General features: G+C 47.9%; 1 protein-coding gene across 2 annotated transcripts in view; it reads right to left on the reverse strand.

Annotated features, from left to right (window-relative positions):
• The window catches only part of camkk1a (calcium/calmodulin-dependent protein kinase kinase 1, alpha a), a 271,224-nt gene that overhangs the window by 128,327 nt on the left and 120,271 nt on the right, over window positions 1–22,626 (reverse strand). For both annotated transcript variants that reach the window (XM_070857382.1, XM_070857383.1), the window contains 3 exons: window positions 19,529–19,576; window positions 18,783–18,836; window positions 10,449–10,500 (listed from right to left, as the gene is read on the reverse strand). In XM_070857382.1, the coding sequence (XP_070713483.1) occupies window positions 10,449–10,500; window positions 18,783–18,836; window positions 19,529–19,576 (154 nt within the window). The remainder of the gene's footprint in view (window positions 1–10,448; window positions 10,501–18,782; window positions 18,837–19,528; window positions 19,577–22,626) is intronic.

The raw sequence follows: 22,626 nt of genomic DNA on the forward strand, positions 1-22,626 counted from the left end.
TCCAGGGATGGTGGGACTGACCTATCAAGAAAGACTGGATCAACTGGGCTTGTATTCACTGGAGTTCAGAAGAATGAGAGGGGACCTCATAGAAACGTTTAAAATTCTGACGGGTTTAGACAGGTTAGATGCAGGAAGAATGTTTCCAATATTGGGGAAGTCCAGAACCAGGGGTCACAGTCTAAGGATAAGGGGTAAGCCATTTAGGACCGAGATGAGGAGAAACTTCTTCACCCAGAGAGTGGTGAACCTGTGGAATTCTCTACCACAGAAAGTAGTTGAGGCCAATTTTTCACTAAATATATTCAAAAGGGAGTTAGATGAAGTCCTTACTACTCGGGGGATCAAGGGGTATGGCGAGAAAGCAGGAATGGGGTACTGAAGTTGCATGTTCAGCCAATGGCCTACTCCTGCACCTATTTTCTATGTTTCTATGTTCTTTGAAACGAATGAGGCTTGTGGCATAAAGGTCAGCGAGTTTGTAGAATTATACAGGCCAATCTCCCTGACCTCTCACCACCCCCGCTCCCCACCCCACCCTACCCCCGCACATCCCCCGGGCTCCAGCACTGGATAGGAGCAATGTACTCAAAGCCCACCCTGAGCTGTGGCCGACTGGGAGAGCTGGGCCATTAGCAGGGCCCGTGGGTACCTCTGGCCCAAGCCTCCCGTCCGGCAGGGCCGAGCACTGGAAAACAGCTGAATGCCTGAGGCCTCGGGCTCCCTTCCCACCCCATGCCCAGCGACAATGTGAGAGCTTGGGGGTTACAATGGAGGCAGCCTCCTGACCTCAGCTTTGGTACCACACTCACGCCCGTCAGTACTGTAACTCCTGGGTTTCGGGGGCAATGTGAAGCCCTCAGTCCAGGCAGGTGAAGGCCTCATTAAATGCATAAATTGGGGTCTCGTGTAATTCAGGCCCTGTCACCATTTTATTGCAGCCGTGAAGTTGCCGGCCTGGCCAAGGGCACCAGGAGCCCAGGCCCAGGCAAGGGCCCAGAAGCTAAGTGGTTTTAATCTTCTAAGGGTTTCCGGGTGAGTCAGGTGATGCAGGAGTGCGACGCTGGGCCCCATAAGGAAACCCTGAGCCTCTCCTGCACCTGCTTCCCTTCCCCTCCCCTTCTCATCTCCCTCCTCTTGCCCTCCGCTCCCCTCCCCCTCCCCTCCCCTCCCTTCTCCATCCCACCCTCCCCCTCCCTCTGTTCCTCCTCTCCCCCTCCACTCCCCTTCTCGTCCCCCTCCGCTCCACTCCCCTCCCCTCTCCATCCCCATCCCCCTCCGTTCCCCCTCCCCTCCCTGTCCCCCTCCGCTCTCCCTCCCTTCCCCCCTCCCCTTCCCCTCCCCCTCCCTTTCCCTCCCCCCTCCCTCCCCCTTTCCCTTCCCCCCTCCCCTCCCCCTCTCCCCCCCTCCTTCCCTTCCCCCTCCCCGCTCCTCACTCTCTCCCCACCCCTCCCTCTCTCCATGTCTTTCATGCTGGGTTGAGGTGTGAGTTGGGTAATGAGGCCCGGGAGTTACAATGGTGCGGTGCTCACGTTGGCGAATCGGAGCAAGCCAACCGCTGACCTCTCAGCCCCAGTGAAAATCAACTTCCCTGTGTCTGGAAACCCCATGGCCGTTACAGCAGGAAATGGAGGCAAAGGGCAGGTACGTCCTATCCCACCTCCGTTACATGTGTGGGATGGGCCTGTATCTATTGCAGACACATACCCACATCGGCTCTCCCAGAAGCCCCAGACATCACAGGGGCAACATAATGGGAGCGGAGACCCTTCCTGACCTTTGCACTCAAAGCATTCCGAGAGCAAAGGTCAGCAAAATCAGACCCGGTGGAATTGTACCGTAGAAAGGGAAGTGATCCGCAAGATCCTACAAATCCCCAGGGAGGACAGACGCACCAACATTAGCATCCTCGGCCAGGCCAACATCCCCAGCATTGAAGCACTGAACGCACTCGATCAGCTCCTCTCAGCAGGCTACACAATTCGCAGGCCAGACACGAGACTCCCCAAAGCAAGCGCTCTACTCGGAACTTCTTCACGGCAAACGAGCCAAAGGTGGGCAGAGGAAACGTTACAAGGACACCCCCAAAGCCTCCCTGATAAAGTGCACCATCCCCACTGACACCCAGGAGTCCCTGGCCAAAGACTGCCCTTAAGTGGAGGAAGTGCATCCGGGAGAGCGCTGAGCACCTCGAGTCTCATCGCCGAAAGCATGCAGAAATCAACCAGGCAGGCAGAGGAAACAGCGTGCGGCAAACCTGTCCCACCCACTCCTTCCCTCAACGACTATCTGTCCCACCTGTGACAGGGACTGTGGCTCTCGTATTGGACTGTTCAGCCACCAAAGGACTCATTTTTAGAGTGGAAGCAAGTCTTCCTCGATTCCGAGGGACTGCCTATGATGATGATGATGACCCCGTGAGGTTAACAGCATTCCAGAGTGTGATATATTCACAAAGCACAGCACACACAGCTTCCTAACATGGCAGGCAGCTCTCTCGGAAGTCTCCACAATCTGCCTGGTTCTGTTTATTATTAACCCTGCACTTGCAGTACACAATCCGTCCACATCTACAGTGTGGAGCTACAAACATTACAAGCTTACAGACACAACACTTCTCCCTCCTTAATGAAGAATTTATTATAACAAACATCATACATAACTTTCATGTTTATACATAATACAGGATATAAACTTATTTTTTTCCCTATTTACAAATTTAACTTCACCACTTGTTTTCTGTTTCGAAGAGGATACCTTCACTCTCGAACAGAACCTTCCAAACATGGTCTCGAATCTAAACACATTCGAGGCTCATCCTGAGGAACGTTTTCCTCCATGGAATTGCCTTGATTTTCATTTGAACTCACTCTAACTTCAGGCTCTTTGTTTTCCCGACTCGGACTCAGACTTTCATTCTGATTCTCTCCTGGATTTGTTTCCAGTACATTGGATTTAGGATTTGCTACTGGTATATCAAAACTATCTGATGAGTCAGAAATAAATGAATCATTCCCACCTTCAACTCCTTCTATGTGTGTAGGTAAAATATGATCAATATGAATAAACCTAACCTGTCCATTATCAAACATCTTTACCAAATATATGCGAGGACCACATATCTTCACCACTCTTCCTGGTAACCACTTTAACCATATATGGTGATGGTTCTTCACTCTCACCTTCTGGTTTAATTTCACACTTCTCTCTTTTACTCTACCTTTATCATGATTCTCTTTCTGTCTTAATTGTGTCTCTTCTACGGACTGTGCCAAATTTGACTTTAACAACGAGAATCTGGTTCATGGCTGTCGTTTGAGAAACAACTCTGCTGGTGTTCTACCAATAGTTGTATGAGGAGTATTTCGATATATAATCAAAAATTTCGCCAATTTGTGATCCAATGACAACTGTCGTTTCCTTGGATTAGGATCTAACATTTGTTTTATGAGGGCACATTTTACAATTTGTACAGTGCGCTCTGCTGCACCATTCGAAGCAGGATGGTATGGTGGAACCTTGGTATGTTTCACACCATTTTTGCTCGTGAATTGTGCAAATTCTTCTGAACAAAATTGTGGTCCATTATCCGAAAAAATTTCTTCAGGGAAGCCAAATGCAGAATATAATTTTCGTAAAATGTCCAATGTTTTACTTGTTATTTTCCACATTGGAAACATCTCAACCCACTTCGAATGGCTATCAATCACAATGAACAATTGTTGTCCTTCTAACTCAGCAAAATCAATATGTAGCCTTTGCCACACCCTGAGAGGCCCATTCCATGGCTGTAATGGTACTGGTGGTGGTTGCTTGCTTACCGATTGACATGTCGTACACTGACTCACGAGGTACTCTATATCTTTATCAAGACCTGGCCACCATAAATAACTGTGTGCAAAACTCTTGGTCAAGCACATTCCCAGGTGCTGGTCATGGAGGTCTCCGAATAATTTGGACCTGAATTTATTTGGTATAACCACTCTTGCACCCCACATGATACAATCTTTATCGACTGATAATTCATTTCTACGAATGAAGAATGGATGTGTATCTTTGTCTGTTACCTGGTTTGGTCATCCATTTGCAATATACTCATATACCTTTCACATCACTGGGTCACGTTTGGTTGCTCTACCAATCTCTTCACCTGTGACTGGCAGTTCATCAATGTATGAAAAATAAAACACTTCTTCCCTATCGGCTGTAACTTGTGATGGAGAAGGCAATCTAGTCATTGTGATCAGTTGATCGTCTGTAATCAATATCATATGTATATGCTGACAAAATCAAAGCCCATCTCTGCATCCGGGCTGCAGCTAATGTTGGAACTGGGGACTTTGGATGGAGGATTGCTGTTAGGAGCTTATGGTCCATAACAATGGTAAACTTACGACCATACAAGTATTTGTGAAACTTCTTGACCCCAAAAATTAATGCCAAAGCTTCCCTTTCAATTTGCGCATAATTACTCTCACTGGCGTGAAGCAAAAGCAATTGGTCTCTCCTCCCCACTACTTAATACATGAGATTACTGCCCCAAGTCCATACGGAAAGGCATCACATGCTAGCTTAATCTCCCTAGATATGTCAGTGATCTAAAATGGTGCTCTCTACCAATTTGCTTTTACATTCTTTGAATGCTGTATCGCATTCTTTTGACCACTTCCAATGGACCTGTTTTTTCAAAAGTTCATTCAGTGGATGTAATACTGAAGCCAAATTTGGTAGGAACTTCCCATAATAGTTCAAAAGGCCCAAGAATGAACGAAGTTCAGTGACATTCCTGGGAGTGGGTACATTTCTAATTGCATCCAATTTTTCCATGGTTGGATGTAAACCATCTTTGTCTACTCTGTACCCTAAGTACTCCACTGAGTTTTAAAATCACTCACACTTGCGAGCAGACACTCGTACTCTGTGCATCTCTAGCCGTTTGATGACTTAATTCAATATGTTATTATGAATTTGCCTATTTGGTGCTGAAATTAGTATGTCATCCAAATAACATACTACCCCTTCAATACCTTGCAAAATCTGGTTCATCACCCCTTGGAATATGGCAGAGGCGGAAGACACTCCAAACGGTAGCCTATTAAATTGATATAGGCCGAGATGAGTATTTATAGTCAAACATGACTTGGACTCCTCATCTAGTTCAAGCTGTAAGTAGGCATTCGTAAGATCCAGTTTTGAGAAGATCTGACCACCTGTCAGTGTTGTGAACAAATCTTCTATATTCGGCAATGTATTGGGGACATTACCCTCTAGAACCTGGTTTACGGTTACTTTATAATCACCACACAATCTTACCTCACCATCAGACTTAGGTACAACAACAATGAGTGTAGCTCAATTACATCGATCTATCTTACAAATAATGTTCTCAGTCTCCAGTCATTTGAGTTCTTGCTCAACTTTCTCCTTGAGTGCATATGGTACGGAACGTGGCTTGTAGTAAACCGATCTAGCGTACCCTGACACTCGCCTTGAAGCCTTGGATCGGACTGCCCGTTTCACAGAACACCTTCGGATACTGCTTGATAACCTCATCCGTTGCTGAAAATCTCACTTCCACACAGAAAATCTTACTCCAATCCAGCTTCAGTGAGCTCAACCAATTTCTTCCTAGTAAGGCCGATTGTCTCCTTTCACTACTATTAGAGGCAAGTTCTGAAATTGATCTTTATAATTCACCGGTACGGTGATACAACCTGCCACAGGAATTTTCTCTCCCGAGTAGCCTCGCAGCTCTATCTTGGATTTCTCCAGTTGAAAATCACGCAATTTGTCGCGATATAGTGACTCCGGTATTACACTCACGGATGCACCCGTGTCAATTTCCATTGGTATCTTGAATCCCGCACCATATTTGTGGATTTTGATGCTTTCCGAATCGCTGTCCGTTAACCTCGTGCTCCTGATGACGTGTAACTCTAACATCTCCTTGTCCTGTTGTTGTTCTTCCATGCTATGTAGTCTCTTGGGATTTCTACTCATAGCTTTGAATGCTGGACTCATAGCTTTGGAAGCTGGTTTACCGTTCAGTCGGCATGCCTTCGCAAGACGCCCAGTCTTTCTGCAGAAGAAACACTCTGCCTTCACGTATGGACAACTTTGAGCAATGTGTTGTCCCAGGCACCTATAGCACGACTTCGATGCTCTGTTAGAATTTCTAGTTTCTGAGACTTTGGGCCATGCTCGTCTTTTACTTTGAACCTGCAGGTGATTTACCTTGGTTGACTGACGACCATAATCATTATTTAATTCTCGGGAATATTGTTTGGCCATGCTCACCGACCTCGTTGTCTGACAAGCAATCTCAAAAGTCAAGTCATCCGTCGTCAATAACTTCCTTCTGAACGCATTATTTTTCACCCCACAAACAAAACGATCCCGTAATGCTCGGTTTTGAAAGTTTCCAAAATTATAGTGCATCGATTGCTTTTTTAATGCAATGATGTAATCACTGATACTTTCATCAGCCTTTTGATTCCAAATCCCGAAACGATAACTTTCAGAAATTTCTAACGGTTTGGGGTTATAGTGCTGCTCCAGCGTCGTTAAAATCTCTTTAAGCGTTGTGTCCTTTGGCTCGTCAGGCACAAGCAAATGTACAAGGGTTTCGTATAATGCCAGACCTGCCTCCGATAAGAAGATCGCTCTCTTACGTTCCAACATAGCCCGATTCTGGACTGCATTGTCTGGAACTTCAATTATGTTATTTGCAATGAAATACAATTCTAGCCGATCCACATACACTTTAAAACATTCCCGGTCGTGCCTATATTCCCCCAAATGTCCGATTACACCTGCCATTTTAATCTCTAGCAGTTCACACCGTGTGCTGTATTTTACCTCGGATATTTGTAGCAATTTCCAAAGACAGAAACTTCCAAAGTCTCTCTGTTGGCTGGCTGAATCCTTCACCAACAAAATTTAAGCTTTAAATCATCTGAAAAATCTCATCTTCCGTCGCCAAATGTGATATCTTCACAGAGCATAGCACACACAGCTCCCTAACATGGCAGGCAGCTCTCTCGGATGTCTCCGGAATCTGCCTGGATCTGTTTATTATTAACCCTGCACTTGCAGTACACAATATGTCCACATCCACAGTGTGGTGCTACAAACATTACCAGCTTACAGACATTGGACAGGGCAATTCAGGACTGTGAGCGGAAACACGAGCCAATTTCGTAATCCTTGCTCCCCAATGTGATGCCTTATGTCTTGATATTTATAGCAACATACTCGCTGTGGGTGTGGGACAGGTCAATTAAACCGTCAAATTATCTCAAATCTTTCCAAAATCCAGACAGACGGCATTCCACAAAAGGTGTTGCCTAAACCTGCAACATTTGGTTTCATTTTTAACCCGAGCATTTCATTTTTTGTGCTCAGCTGCCAACATCGAAAGCACCATTCCCTCCCCCTGTGCCAATGCCGAGCTTTTATTTCCCACACTGGGGTGAAATCCTGGGCGTGGAGCGCTGCTGGCGAGTCGTTAGCCCCACCTTAGATGCTGGGGCCATTGGAGGGAGCAGCGTGCGGTGGCTGGGTCGGAAATTGGCACGGTCCCAGCCTGCAAGACCATCAGCAGGCCGGGGCCACTGCAGGGAGCAGTGCATGCTGCGACAGTAGGGCGACGGCTGCGAAGCCAGGTCGCTGATTGCAGTGCGGGCAGGCACAGCAGGAGGGGCGAAGGAGTGGCAAGAGTTTATAGAAGGAAGTGACTGGGGCCCAGGAGTGGCGTGCATTCGAGCCCAGAAGAGGCGAGGGCCCAGGGGCAGCACGGGCCAGCCCACACTTTGATATGTGTGTGCACTCAAGCTCGTTCTATGCAGCAGAGCTGGTCAGTGAGGTGCCGCTGACCAGTGAGGTGCCGCAGGGTTCAGTGCTGGGACCCCAGCTATTTACAATATACAACAATGAATTAGATGAAGAAATTGAGTGTAATATCTCCAAGTTTGCAGATGACACTAAACTGGGTGGTGGTGTGAGCTGTGAGGAGGATGCTAAGAGGCTGCAGGGTGACTTGGACAGGGTAGGTGAGTGGGCAAATGCATGGCAGATGCAGTATAATGTGGATAAATGTGAGGTTATCCACTTTGGTGGCAAAAACAGGAAGACAGAATATTATCTGAATGGTGACAGATTAGGAAAAGGGGAGGTGCAATGAGACCTGGGTGTCATGGTACATCAGTCATTGAAGATAGGCATGCAGGAACAGCAGGCGGTGAAGAAGGCAAATGGCATGTTGGCCTTCATAGCGAGAGGATTTGAGTATAGGAGCAGGGAGGTCTTACTGCAGTTGTACAGGGCCTTGGTGAGGCCGCACCTGGAATATTGTGTTCAGTTTTGAGCTCCTAATCTAAGGAAGGACGTTCTTACTATTGAGGGAGTACAGCGAAGGTTCACCGGACTGATTCCTGGGATGGCAGGACTGACATATGAAGAGAGACTGGATCAACTGGGCTTGTATCTACTGGAGTTTAGAAGAATGAGAGGGGATCTCATAGAAACATATAAAATTCTGATGGGATTGGACAGATTAGAGGCAGGAAGAATATTCCCGTTGCTAGGGAGTTCCAGAACCAGGGGTCACAGTCTAAGAATAAGGGGTAAGCCATTTAGGACTGAGATGAGGAGAAACTTCTTCACTCAGAGGGTTAACCTGCGGAATACCCTACCGCAGAGCGTTGTTGAGGCCAGTTCGTGAGATATATTCAAGAGGGAGTTAGATCTGGCCCTTATGGCCAAAGGGATCAAGGGGTATGGAGAGAAAGCAGGAAAGGGGTACTGAGGTTGAATGATCAGCCATGATCTTATTGAATAGCGGTGCAGGCTCGAAGGGCCGAATGGCCTGCTCCTGCACCTAATTTCTATATTTCTCCAGTCATCTTGGTTAACCCTTGCCACTGGACCAAGACCTAGCTCTGTCAAGCCCGTGTGGTGGCTGGTGTGCAACAGCCATCCCACGTTAAAAAAATCCACGCACAGGCATCTTCCACCCTTCAATATGTCGTTCGGGACCTGGAATATTAGGTCCTTCATTGAAACACCTGTGAACTCATCCCTTTTATGGTGTGGACGCAAGTCATCCTCGTTTCGAAGGACTCTCTATGCTGACTTAAACGCGGCACCATTTTCCTTTTCATCGCTGTCACATCCACTTTAAATATCCTGTCATGGAGATTATGTTAAGATGAAAGTTTTCCAAGCTATTACCGCTCGCCTGGCACTGTGCGATTCAGTAATGGCAGCACACTTGTGGCCCGATGTGCTGTTGTTGGGGTGATTGTGGGGCAGATTGTCATTCCACAGCTTGATGTGCAATGTTTAAAGTTTAACCTTCAGGCAGCTGCCAGTCTGAGAGCTAGAATGGTGAGCATGTGTGAGCTGATTGCATTCGCCAACATTGCCACGTTGATAAGCAGATCACAGAGCGAGGAATTTAAAGCCACTCCCGGTGAAAGTGTTCCATTAACATTAACACCTCTCATAAAGGAAACACATAAAATACACGTTAAAAATTCTGAATGGTGCTACCTAATCCAAACATTACTCCAGGGTCTCCCTGAGATTTAGAAAGGACTGGCTTCTCACCGTCAAACAGACAAGAAGGACTTGCATTTGTATAGCGCCTTTTACGGCCACCAGACGTCTCAAAGCACTTTATAGCCAATTAAGTACTTTTGGAGTGTAGTCACTGTTGTAATGTGGGAAACGTGGCAGCCAATTTGTGCACAGCAAGCTCCCACAAACAGCAATGTGATAATGACCAGATAACCTGTTTTTTAGTGATGCTACTGGCAGTGAGACTGGTTCAGGCGGTGAGTCTGGTTATGGACAGTGAGTCTGATTACCCGTGGTGAGTCTGGTTACCGGCGGTGAGTCTGGTTACGGGCGGTGAGTCTGGTTACCCGCGGTGAGTCTGGTTACCCGCGGTGAGTCTGGTTACGGGCGGTGAGTCTGGTTACCCGCGGTGAGTCTGGTTACCCGCGGTGAGTCTGGTTACCGGCGGTGAGTCTGGTTACCCGTGGTGAGTCTGGTTACCCGCGGTGAGTCTGGTTACCGGCTGTGAGTCTGGTTACCCGTGGTGAGTCTGGTTACCCGCGGTGAGACCCAGTAGTGTGCGCTCATGTTGCTGGTGTTGGCCACGGTTATCAGATTGCCAGCAGCAGGACTTGACATTATTGGCGGACCTGCCATAAACAAGCGGCTCCTCCCACTGAGCGCCAGGTATGAGCAGGGATTGATCGCCCGCTCTCTGTGATCACAGGAAAGGCGCATTGATCCTACTGTGTGGCACCGGCCCACGTGCGGGCTAAGTGCTGTCATCTAAAAAAACAAATGCCTGGAATTTGACAGATTTTATCTGCATAGAATATAATTTAAATAACCAAGCTGATGGGAATGTGGGAACTGATCCAGAGCTCACTTACGTGGAAATCCATACTGTTTCATTATCTTCTTCTTCGAAAGCACCTTCATGGCCTGGAGAGAGGGAGGAGCACAGTTAGCACCAACGACTATTACTCACATTACCGAATCGAATCTCTTATTGAATATTAGAACAAAGCTTTCACCAAGCAATCAGACAATGCAGACAGTAAATATGGGTAGAGTTGCATGGGCCTTAGGTCAATGCATGAACCATATCCAGGCCCGAGGATCCACAAGGGACTCGCTTATGCACTGCGGCCACTGACCACGCTCCTGGGGGTCAAGGGGCAAGGCAGGAGACGTGGGCATTTGGTGTCGGGGGGGGAGGGGTGGGAACCTGACCGTCCCTTTCCCCATCAGCTTACGGGGTTGGCTAAGGGGTGGAGTTACATAGGGGCCAAAATTGCCCCGCGCCCCAATCGGGCTCGGTAAACTTCCAGGCCGGGACTTTTATCGCGCCGTCTCACGTGCTCCGCGTCCTTGGAGAGGTGCTCCCGGGGCAGGAGTGCGGCGCTGAGGCGACACGAGGGGAAACTTTTTGACGCTGGTTACTTGTGGTGTGGTGAGGATTTGGAACGTGTTGCTTGACAGGGAGGTGAATACAGATTCAATAGGAGCCTTCAAACGGGGAATTGGATAAATACTTGCAGGAGAAACAATTGCAGGGATACGGGGAAAGAGCGGGGGGAGTGGGACTAACGGGATCGCGCTTCGAAAGAGCAGGCTCGATGGGTCGAATGTCCTCCTGCTATACTCTACCATGCTATGATTCGATGACATCACCCCTCTTTCTAAGTGGGCTGCTGTTAATTATTAAAAACAGATTTGGCCCCCTCCCATGGGGGCCCAAGCCTCGATCCCGGCCTGCATCGCCAGGTGGGACCTACTCCCGCCGGGATCTCAGGGAGGTACTGGAGACGGGGGAGGGTGTACCTCTGTTTATGTTCGGCCGAGAGCCGAATGAGGGTTGATCTCCGGCGATGTGAAACGCCCAAAGCCCTCACGCCCAACACTGGCCGTGTGTAGATGGGTGGGAGCTCGGGCCCTCCCACCTCATCCTGGAATCTGCGACTTGAAGCAAGGTCCCATTCCCTCTCCATGGCCAAGACCGCCTACTCCCACCTCCGTAACATCGCCTGTCTCCAACCTCTGCTCAGTCGTCTTTTGCTGTAACCCTCATACACGCCCTTGTTACCTCCAGACCAAGATTCCCCCAAAGGTGCGTGGGCACTTGGCCGCTCGCAAGCTGGAAGGGACGCCGTGCAGCGGATTTAAAAGGAGCGCACACGGGAAGTAATGAGAGGGCCCTCTGTTCCAGGCTGCACTGCTCCAGCGCTCTCCTGGCTCGCCTACCAGATTCCACCCTCCACAAGTCTGTAGGGCCCAGTGCGAACATGTTACATCGCTCAATCACTTTGAAGACAGTGCTCTCAGTGACTTGTGATCAAAGGCACAAGACATGGATATGCTCGCACGGAATTCTATCCAGACAAGCTGTTAGGGATTTCAAGCACTTCCGTATGCAAATCATTCACACAAAAGGACAACTATCGGCAAGTAATTTCCCAATGAACTCGTTTGCCTGGTTCAAACAGCGAGTAAACTTTGATGCTGGGAGTCGAGAGATCGGTTTATCATAAACACAGCAGGGCTCCCCACTCAGAGACAACGGGGCTCAATCAGGCCAGCATCGCCTCCTCAGCAGGCAGGGGCTGAATTTCCGTGAGGATTCTCCCACTCGTCCGCCAGGGAAAGCCCAGCGGCTGCGGAGGGCAGGAATGCTCGTTGCCCGTGATGTGGCTTCCCCTTTGCTGCCCACTGCAGGGTGCTCGGGGTGCCGCCCCGACCTGTGTGAGAACACCACCGCAGGTCGGGGCTATAAATAAAGCTGGAGCGCCGGGCCCTGGAACACCGTGGGCGGAGGTGCGGCGAATGAGGGTACGGGGCCCAGAAGAGGCGAGGGCCCAAGGGCAGCACGGGCCAGTCCACACTGTGATATGTACGCGCACTGGGTCCGTGCAGCAGAGCTGGTCTCCAGTCGTCCTGGTTAACCCTTGCCACTGGTCCGAGACCTAGCTCTGTCAAGCCTGTGTGGTGGCTGGTGTGCAACGGTCACCCCACGCACGAGCATCTTCCACCCCCTCAATTGGAGTTCAGGACTGGAACATTGGGTCCTTCATTGCAACATCATGTGGAAGCAAGTCATCCTCATTTGAGGGACCGCCTATGATGATGATGATGATGCTCACGGGGGCCACCATCATAGGCAGTCCCTCGGAATCGAGGAAGACTTGCTTCCACTCTTAAAATGAGTTCTTAGGTGGCTGAACAGTCCAATACGGGAATTACAGTTCCTGTCACAGGTGGGACAGACAGTCGTTGAGGGTAAGGGTGGGTGGGACTGGTTTGCCGCATGCTCTTTCCGCTGCCTGCGCTTGATTTCTGCATGCTCCCGGCGTTGAGACTCGAGGTGCTCAGCGCCCTCCCGGATGCACTTCCTCCACTTAGGGCGGTCTTTGGCCAGGGACTCCCAGGTGTTGGTGGGGATGTCGCACATTATCAGGGAGGCTTTGAGGGTGTCCTTGTAATGTTTCCTCTGCCCACCTTGGGCTCACTTGCCGTGAAGGAGCTCCGAGTAGAGCGCTTGCTTTCAGCTGCAATAGGAGCCTGCTTGAAGGGGAGCCGAGATGCGCGATGGGCCTGTCACACAGCTTGTGCTCGCAGCCTACGCGTTACGGCATGCTGGGTACCTCATGGGTTTCAGGCCTTGGTGCAGGAACACTGGGAGCAGTTACCTCCCACACCACAAAGCAGCAGGTGCTGGCCGCCATACCTTGGCCCCTGGACATCCTTTAGCTCAGGACGCTCCCACATACCGTGCTCTGGCCATACCATGCACGGCTGTACCCGAGCACATGTGAGATCACATGCAGTCACATGAGTTCTGATGTTATTGTTGCTTTAGGCAGCCCAGCTCCAGTTCAGCTAAAGATGGAAAGAGAATGACTTGCATTTATATAGCGCCTTTCACAACCACCGGACGTCTCAAAGCGCTTTACAGCCAATGAAGTACTTTTGGAGTGTGGTCACTGTTGTAATGTGGGAAATGCGGCAGCCAATTTGTGTACAGCAAGCTCCCACAAACAGCAATGTGATAATGACCAGATAGTCTGTTTTTTGTTATGCTGATTGAGGGATAAATATTGACCCCAGGACACCGGGAATAACTCCCCTGCTCTTCTTCGAAATAGTGCCGTGGGATCTTTTACATCCACCTGAGAGAGCAGACGGGGCCTCGGTTTAACATCTCATCCGAACGGTATTTTATAGACATAAAACAACAAGGTCGAACATTTATGTAATGCCTTTAACGGCGAAGAATATCCCAATGCGCTTCACACAGGCAAAAGCAGGAGAAAATGAAGTCTGAATCAAAGAAGGAAATATTAGGAGGGTTGAGCAAACACCTGGTCAAAGAGGTGGGTTTCAAGGAGGGCCATAAAGAGATAGGGAAGGGCAGGAGCAGGAGCTGAGTTAAACCCAAAGGTGAGAACTTTAAATCAGAGGCATTGCAGGGCGAGGAGCCGACGTCAGTCAGCAGGGACAGGGATAATGGGGGACAGGATTCCACTGGGGCAATCTACAACTAGGGGTTAAATGGAAACGAGGAGGAATTTCTTCTCTCTGAGGGTTGTAAATCTATGGAATTCTCTGCCCTGGAGAGCTGTGGAGGCTGGGTCATTGAATATATTTAAGGTGGATATAGACAGATTTTTGAGCGATAGGGGAGTGAAGGGTTATGGGGAGTGGGCAGGGAAGTGGAGCTGAGTCCGTGATCTCATTGAATGGCGGAGCAGGCTCGAGGGGCCAGGTGGCCTACTCCTGCTCCTATTTCTTATGTTCTTATGATTCGAGCAACAGCTCAGTTGTGGATGAGTTGAAGTTTGTCGAGTGTGGAGGATGGGAGGCTGGACAGGAGAATGTTGGAATGGTCAAGTCTGGATGTGTCAAAGGCCAGGATAAAGCAGCAGGAACTGTGCTGTCACAGTGAAACCCTGGCCCTCCCACCCGCTGTACCATTCTCACAGCTTTCATACCATCGACAGAATGAACTTGGTCCCCTTTATCACGTTTTAATGTGCTTCATTTAAAGATTTTTCCCTTTGAAAAGGTGCCATTATGGATGGGCCCTAAAAGCAGCAATCACTCAGTACGATTGCTTATAAATGGATCGCATCACTGACGTGATATATGGATTCTCTGCCTGTCAAGGAAATTAGCTATTTTAAATTGCAAGTTCTTATCTGATCAGCACCCTCAATCCTTCTGGGCATTTACCACTTTGACAGTTAGGTATTGGCTCACTGTTCTTATGTGTTTGGGCCCAAAGAACTGTTTTTGCTGCATGTAGTATTCAATGGCGCTGAAATTGTTCCCCGATCAGAATAAGTGCACCATTATATCACGGCAGATCTGTACATCAGCTCCATTTATCTTGCCTTACCTCCATATCTCTTGATACCCTTATCCATCTATCGATCTTGCTTGAAAATGTCCACAGCCTTTTGCGGGGTGGGGGGGGGAGGGGGTCTATATTTCCACCAGCCTTTGTGTGAAAAAGTGCTTCCTCAATTCTCTCGCAAATGGCCTAGCTCGAATTTTAAGATTATGTCGCCTGGTTCTTGCTTCACCCACCTGTTCCTATCCGATTGAAGCACTTCATCATTTTAAACCCTCGATTAGATTTCTCCTCAACCCTCTAAACTCAAGATTATGCAACCTGTCCTCATAATTTAACCCTCTCGGCCCCAGTATAATTCTGGTGAATCTGTGCTGCTCCCTCGCTCCCCTCCGAGGCTGGTATAACCCTCCCTGAGGTGCAGTGCATGTAGAGGGAAGGAACATTCGATGGAGATTAACCATCTACTGATAAAACAGAAAGCTAACAATAGGGAGATTTAATCAGAAATGGAGATGAAAGAAATATCACTTGTCAGGCAACAAGCATTTAGAGCAATATTCTTCCCTCAGAATATTTACTTTATTCTGAGCCCTCTGTGTTTGATTGCATGCTTGTAGGGAAAACAAATATTGTCTTTTAACAATCTCTAATATTGGCAGACAAAAGAGTCATGCTGTGTAATTACTGTGGCTGCCAGTTTAGCTGCTGCCCTGTTCTGCTGGGGAACAGCCTGTGTCAGCCCCCTTCGATAGCAGGTGTTAGTGCCGTCAGGGGGAATGCTGCATCTGCCCCTCCGGGAAAGAAATGTGTCGAAGGTTCCAGCCCACACCTCCCTCAGACACCCTCACCTGAGCCAAACTGCCTCACCTTGCTTTCATCAAAACACCATTCCAAAACTACACAGAAAACATCGAGAGTTAAAACAACCACTTACATTTATACCTTACCACACAAACATATCTTCGCTAGTTCTTTGAATTGCGCGATGCTAGGCCGTTTTAAACCCTGGTGCGGCGGTGTGGCACGGTGTTTATAGGAGGGTACACAGACAGTGCACACCAGGTTTACACAGTTTGGGAATTGGACAGTCATAGAGGGGGACCTATCGGGTTACCTCTCAGATGGGCTGGGTGACTGTTCCACTGCTGGCTGATATCTGTGAGTGTGAGAAAGTGTGTGTGAGTGAGTGAGTGTATGTGTGTGTCCGTGTGAGTGTGTGATAGTGAGTGAGTGTGTGTGTGTGTGTCTGTGTGCGTGTGTGTGAGTGAGTGAGTGTGTGATACTGAGTGAGTGTGTGTGTGTTTGTGTGAGTGAGTGTGTGTATGTGAGTGAGTGTGTGTATGTGAGTGAGTGTGTGTGAGTGAGTGTGTGTGAGTGAGTTTGTGAGTGGGTGTACCTTTAATGACCTTGAGGAGCTGCCTATTAAGAGTAACTACAGCTTGTGGCTTTATAGGGACGAGCTGTTTACCCTCAGCTCCAGCTTAGCAGCAGAATAATACATCAGGCATCACACAATACAATGCCCCCAGTCTCACCCAGCAGTATATCATTTGACAACACCGTCAACTCCACGGGAGGTCTGCAGGTTGTTTATAACACAAAAAAGGTTGACAAAGCTAATGAAACCCTGTCAGGAGGAGGAGCTCCCATCTCGGGACTCCCCTCCTTTGCCAAAAACGGGTTACCAGTTCTGACATAATTGGGAAGAAGGTACTGACACGATTCATGATCCAATGCGCCCAGAAGCAGGAGCAGGAAAATCTGACCCTGGTTTTGACATACGGGAATGCCAAGACTATTCTCAGGACAATAGCTGAGGAGGGACCTGTTAAGAACATAAGAAATAGGAGCAGGAGTAGGCCACCTGGCCCCTCGAGCTTGCTCCGACATTCAATAAGTTCATGGCTGATCTGATCATGGACTCAGTTCCACTTCCTTGCTCGCTCCCCATAACCCTTGACTCCCTTATCGCTCAAAAATCTGTCTATCTCTGCCTTAAATATATTCAATGACACAGCCTCCACAGCTCTTTGGGGCAGAGAATTCCATAGATTTACAACCATCTGAGAGAAGAAATTCCTCCTCATCTCAGTTTTAAATGAGCGGCCCCTTATTGTGAGACTATGTCCTTTAATCCTAGTTCCCCTGTAGTGGAAATATCCTCTCTGCATCCACCTTGTCGAGCCCCCTCATTATCTTATATGTTTCAATAAGATCATCTCTCATTCTTCTGAACTCCAATGAGTATAAACCCAACCTACTCAACCTATCCTCATAAGTCAACCCCCTCATTTCCGGAATCAACCGAGTGAACCTTCTCTGAACAGTCTCCAATGCAAGTATATGCTTCCTTAAATACGGAGACCAAAACTGTACGCAGTACTCCAGGTGTGGCCTCACCAATATCCTGTAAAGTTGTAGCAGGACTTCTCTGCTTTTATACTCTATCCCTCTTGCAATAAAGGCCAACATTCCATTTGCCTTCCTGATCACTTGCTGTACCTGCATACTAACTTTTTGTGTGTCATGCACAAGAATCCCCAGGTCCCTCTGTACTGCAGCACTTTGCAATTTTTCTCCATTTAAATTATAATTTGCTTTTCTATTTTTTCTGCCAAAGTGGATAACCTCTTTCCCACACTTTCCCACATTAAACTCCATCTGCCAAATTTTTTGCCCACTCACTTAGCCTGTCTATATCCCTTTGCAGATTTTTTGTGTCCTCCTCACAATTTGCTTTCCCACCCATCTTTGTATCATCAGCAAACTTGGCTACATTACACTCGGTCCTTCATCCAAGTCATTAATATAGATTGTAAATAGTTGAGGCCCCAGCACCGATCCCTGTGGCATCCCACTCGTTACCGGTTGCCAACCGGAAAATGACCCATTTATCCCGACTCTCTGTTTTCTGCTAGTTAGCCAATCCTCTATCCATGCTAATATATTACCCCCAACCCCGTGAACTTTTATCTTGTGCAGTAACCTCTTATGTGGAAACTTATCAAATGCCTTCTGGAAATCCAAATGCACCACATCCACTGGTTCCCCCTTAACCACCCTGCTCATTACAACTGTTGAAAGGTTCATGTTGCCCCCTCCCTTTTCCTGATGCCCCTCCCCCACCCAACTCACCACCCGATAGGCCCAGTGGGACCTGTGCCTCAGGAAGGCCCCAGAATTGCTGGATTAAAAGCGACTGAACCCAGTGAGATCGCTGTCCTTTCCAAGCCTGTCCCTTGGCTCTCTGAGTGATGTATGAAAAGTCTTTGTTGCTCGTGATTCCAGATCCCAATCCCATCAGCTGGGCAAAGCTACTGTGCCCACATTCCATATGGTCACTGAAAACACATCGTAGCAGCTCTGTGCGTTGGAAAATGTCAGCAACCTCTTGCTCCATTCCTTTGGTGATGATTTTACGTCGATGCACTCTATTGACTGACTCGCCCAGCAGTGCAAACAGTTTTTCCAGATTTACCTACACTCCTGCTCCCCGGGTGCCTACAATCATCACTCGACAACACTTACTGTTAACGGCCCTCTTCTCCTCCGTCACTCTTGGCACAGGTCGGAGTGAGAAAAGTGCCAACTGAGGTCCTATTTATGTCATAGCACCCTGATTTCTATATTAAAAGGGTCCTATCACCTGAAACAGGCAGGAGATTTGGACACCCGCCGGTGTTACCAAGGCGATGAGGCTGCTGACCCCAGGTACCGGCCTGTTAATGCCAGGCGAGGGCAGTGAACATCGACCCAGCCATCTTTCTCCAAATGTATTACTCATGAGAATGCCTGTAGCATCAGCCATTGGCTGTCACCAAAGGACAAACCTCCATTGCCAACACAAGAAGTGAAGGCCAAGTTTACTCACATAATGCTTGTCGTCATTCTCATTGTACGCCAACTTCACAACACCATAGGAGCCCTGTCAACGAATCAGAGCCCAGATTAGTCAGTCATTGAAGAAAACAATAGCAACCAATACCCTTGAAGTGGGGAGCAGAAAGACGCTTAGAAATCTGTAAACATCAACCCTACTTATAGAAAGACTTGCATTTATATAGCGCCTTTCACGACCAAAGCGCTTTACAGCCAATGAAGTACTTTTGGAGCGTAGTCACTGTTGTAATGTGGGAAACGCGGCAGCCAATTTACGCACAGCAAGCTCCCACAAACAGCAATGTGATAATGACCAGATAACCTGTTTTTGTTAGTTTGGTTGAGGGATACATATTGGCCAGGACACCAGGGATAACTCCCCTGATCTTCTTCGAAATAGTGCCATGGGATCTTTTAGATCCACATGAGAGCGCAGACAGGGTCTCGGTTTAACATCTCATCTGAAAGCTGGCACCTCTGACAGTGCAGCACTCCCTCAGTACTGTACTGGAGTGTCAGCCTAGATTTATGTGCTCAAGTCCCTGGAGTGGGACTTGAACCCACAACCTTCTGACTCAGAGGCGAGTGTGCTGCCCACTGAGCCACAGCTGACACTTAGCCTGGATTATGTAAAGACGAGAATGCACCATCACTGACGATGAGGGAGAGAAGGTTTTCATCTCATGCTGCTGGGTTGGGATTGACTTTGAACGGCTAACCTCCCAGATGGAGCATTACCTTTCCGATTTCAGTCTTCAGCTGGTATTGGTTCAACCGCATAGAGTCCTGGAGGGGAAAAGAAATATGGAGTTAATATCAGACATTCACATTTTAACACAAGACAGGACAAGACAAGGCTCATCATCCAGGTTAAGCTCATCCCTCGAGCACAGTAACGCTCCCACTGTAGCACGACAAGCGTATTCTGGACAAACAGACACTTGACATGGATTTTAGATGAAAGACCAGCACTTTGATTCTTAAATGTATTGCCATGGATTGAAAATTGATTAACTGACAGGAAACAGAGAGTAGGAATAAACGGGTCTTTTTTGGGGTGGCGGGCAGTGTCTAGTGGGGTACCACAGGGATCAGTGCTTGGGCCCCAGCTATTCACAATTTATATAAATGATTTGGATGAGGGAACCAAATGTAATATTTCCAAGTTTGCTGACGACACAAAACTAGGTGGGATTGTGAGTTGTGAGGAGAATACAACGATGCTGCAAGGCGATTTAAATCGGTTGAGTGAATGGGCAAACACATGGCAGATGCAGTATAATTGGATAAATGTGAAGTTACCCATTTTGGTAGGATAAAGTATTATTTAAATGGTGATGGCTTGGGAAGTGTCGATGTACAGAGGGATCTGGGTGTTCTTGTACACCAGTCATTGAAAGCAAACATGCCGGTGCAGCAAGCAATTAGGAAGGCAAATGGTATGTTGGCCTTCATTGCAAGAGGATTTGAGTACAGGAGCAAGGATGTCTTATTACACTTATACAGGGCCTTGGTGGAGTAGTGTGTGCAGTTTTGGTCTCCTTACCTAAGAAAGGATATACTTGCCATAGAGGAAGTGCAGTGAAGGTTCACCAGACTGATTCCTGGGATGGCAGGACTATCATATGAGGAGAGATTGGGTCGACTAGGCCTGTATTCACTAGAGTTTAGAAGAATGAGAGGGGATCTCATTGAAACATAAAAAATTCTGACTGGGTTGGATAGACTGGATGCGGGGAGGATGTTTTCCCTGGCTGGGAAGTCTAGAACAAGGGGTCACAGTCTCAGGATACGGGGTAGGAAATTTAGGACCGAGATGAGGAGAAATGTTTTCACTCAGAGGGTGGTGAATGTGTGGAATTCTCTACCACAGAAGGCTGTGGAGGTCAAGTCACTGAATATATTTAAGAGGGAGATAGATAGATTTCTAGAAACAAAAGGCATCAAGGGGTATGGGGAAAAAGTGGGAATATGGTGTTGCGATAGAGGATCAGCCATGATCATATTGAATGGCGGAGCAGACTAGAAGGGCCGAATGGCCGACTACTGCTCCTATTTTCTATGTTTCTATAAATAATGAAGGAGTAGGGATTTTGGAATTTCTCTGCTTGATCAGCATTTTAAACAGGGCAGCCTGGTCTGTTCCTGAGTATGTCTCATGGATATGAAACAAGAAAGAAAACAGTTACATCTATGTAGCAATTGTCACAAAATCTCAAAGCTCCACAGCCAACGAAGTACCAGTGAAGTGTAGTCACTTTATGCGGCAGCTCCGTCACGCACTCGCTGGGTTAAATTGGCGAGGCCCCTTTGCCGCCGGATTGGGCAGTGGAACCAGTCAGCGCACTCTCCCCCTTCGGCCACCCAAAGGTCACAAATCGACGCAGTGGCACGTGCTCAGTTACATCCTTGCCGCAACTTGCTCATCTCAATTCATCCGGCATGATACACAGACAATTTTGGCTCAAAACATTTCCCGGCCAATAAAGCTCTCTACGTGCAGGCATAAAAGCTCAGAATTTAACCAAGGGTTCGGTACCTTTCTACCGTTTCCCCACCAGACCCTTTTCCAATAACGCTCTGATTTTTGACCCTTGCAATGACCTTGCGAGTTGCCCCAGGAGTCGGGGGAGGGGAAGGGCATTGTATTGCAGTTTTGCTCAATGGAATATTTTGACAGTCAGGCTGGCTAAGAGCGACTGAATCGATAAATTGCTTGGCTGTGATGAGAAAATTTTGACATCCAAACATAAATCGGCCGTGTTATTACACAGTTGTCTGCTGCGTTTTTACATTTATTTATTTTTGTTCCTGGGATGTGGGCGTTGTTGGCAAGGCCGGCATTTATTGCCCATCCCTAATTGCCCCTTGAGAAGGTGGTGGTGAGCCGCCTTCTTGAACTGCTGCAGTCCGTGTGGTGAAGGTGCTCCCACAGTGCTGTTAGGGAGGGAAGTCCAGGATTTTGACCCAGCGACGATGAAGGAACGGCCGATATATTTCCATAAGGTACAGCTGTGTGCTGGGTTTTTGCATGATGGCTGTTGGCCATCAAATACTCAGGCTGCCAAAGCTCGTTATCGAATGATCAATGCCATGTAGCCAGGTTTGCGCTGATGAATGACTTTTGATTAAAGCCCATGGCTGCATTTAGTCAGTCCTGTAAATCATAAACCCCTGCTTTACTGCTGAACTCCTTCCGCATCTCTTGGACGGGAGAAGCTGCCTTGTTTGACTGCAATAGATTAGCTGAGGAGCTTTCTGACCAGACTCCCTGGTTACTTCTGCCACATCATTTGGAGCTTTGAACTCCTGGTCACTGATCCTGGAGGAAAACTAGAATCGATACGGTTTTAAAAAAAATCATTAATACATTTTCTGTGCTGTTGCCCAAGGTTAGGAGATAAAAAGATTTTTTTGATAAGCAAGAGTTGACAGAGTGGCCAAAGAGACTTCGGAAACTCTTTTCACAGCGCTGCTGGTGGCCAGGGCCTGCAACAACATGGGTTATTAATATTCAATCTCGGGATGTGGGTGGCACTGGCGTTTATTGTCCATCCCTAGTTGCCCTAAAAATTAGTAGTTTGCTCGGTCACTCCCACGTCAACCATGTTGATGTGGGAGTTGAGTCACATACAGGCCAGGCTGAGTGAGGACAAGAGGCTTTCTTCCACTAAAGCACATCACTGAACCAGTTGGGTATTTACAACAATCTGACAGATTCATGGTCACTTTAATTGACTGTTACTGATTTTTAAACTGAATTCAAATTCTCAAATTGCCCTGGTGGGATTTGAACTGACGCTTTACTGGATTATCACTTCTGGTCTCGGGATTAG

Source organism: Pristiophorus japonicus, chromosome 16 (genome assembly GCF_044704955.1).
Source record: "Pristiophorus japonicus isolate sPriJap1 chromosome 16, sPriJap1.hap1, whole genome shotgun sequence".
NCBI classification, from domain to species: Eukaryota; Metazoa; Chordata; class Chondrichthyes; family Pristiophoridae; genus Pristiophorus; species Pristiophorus japonicus.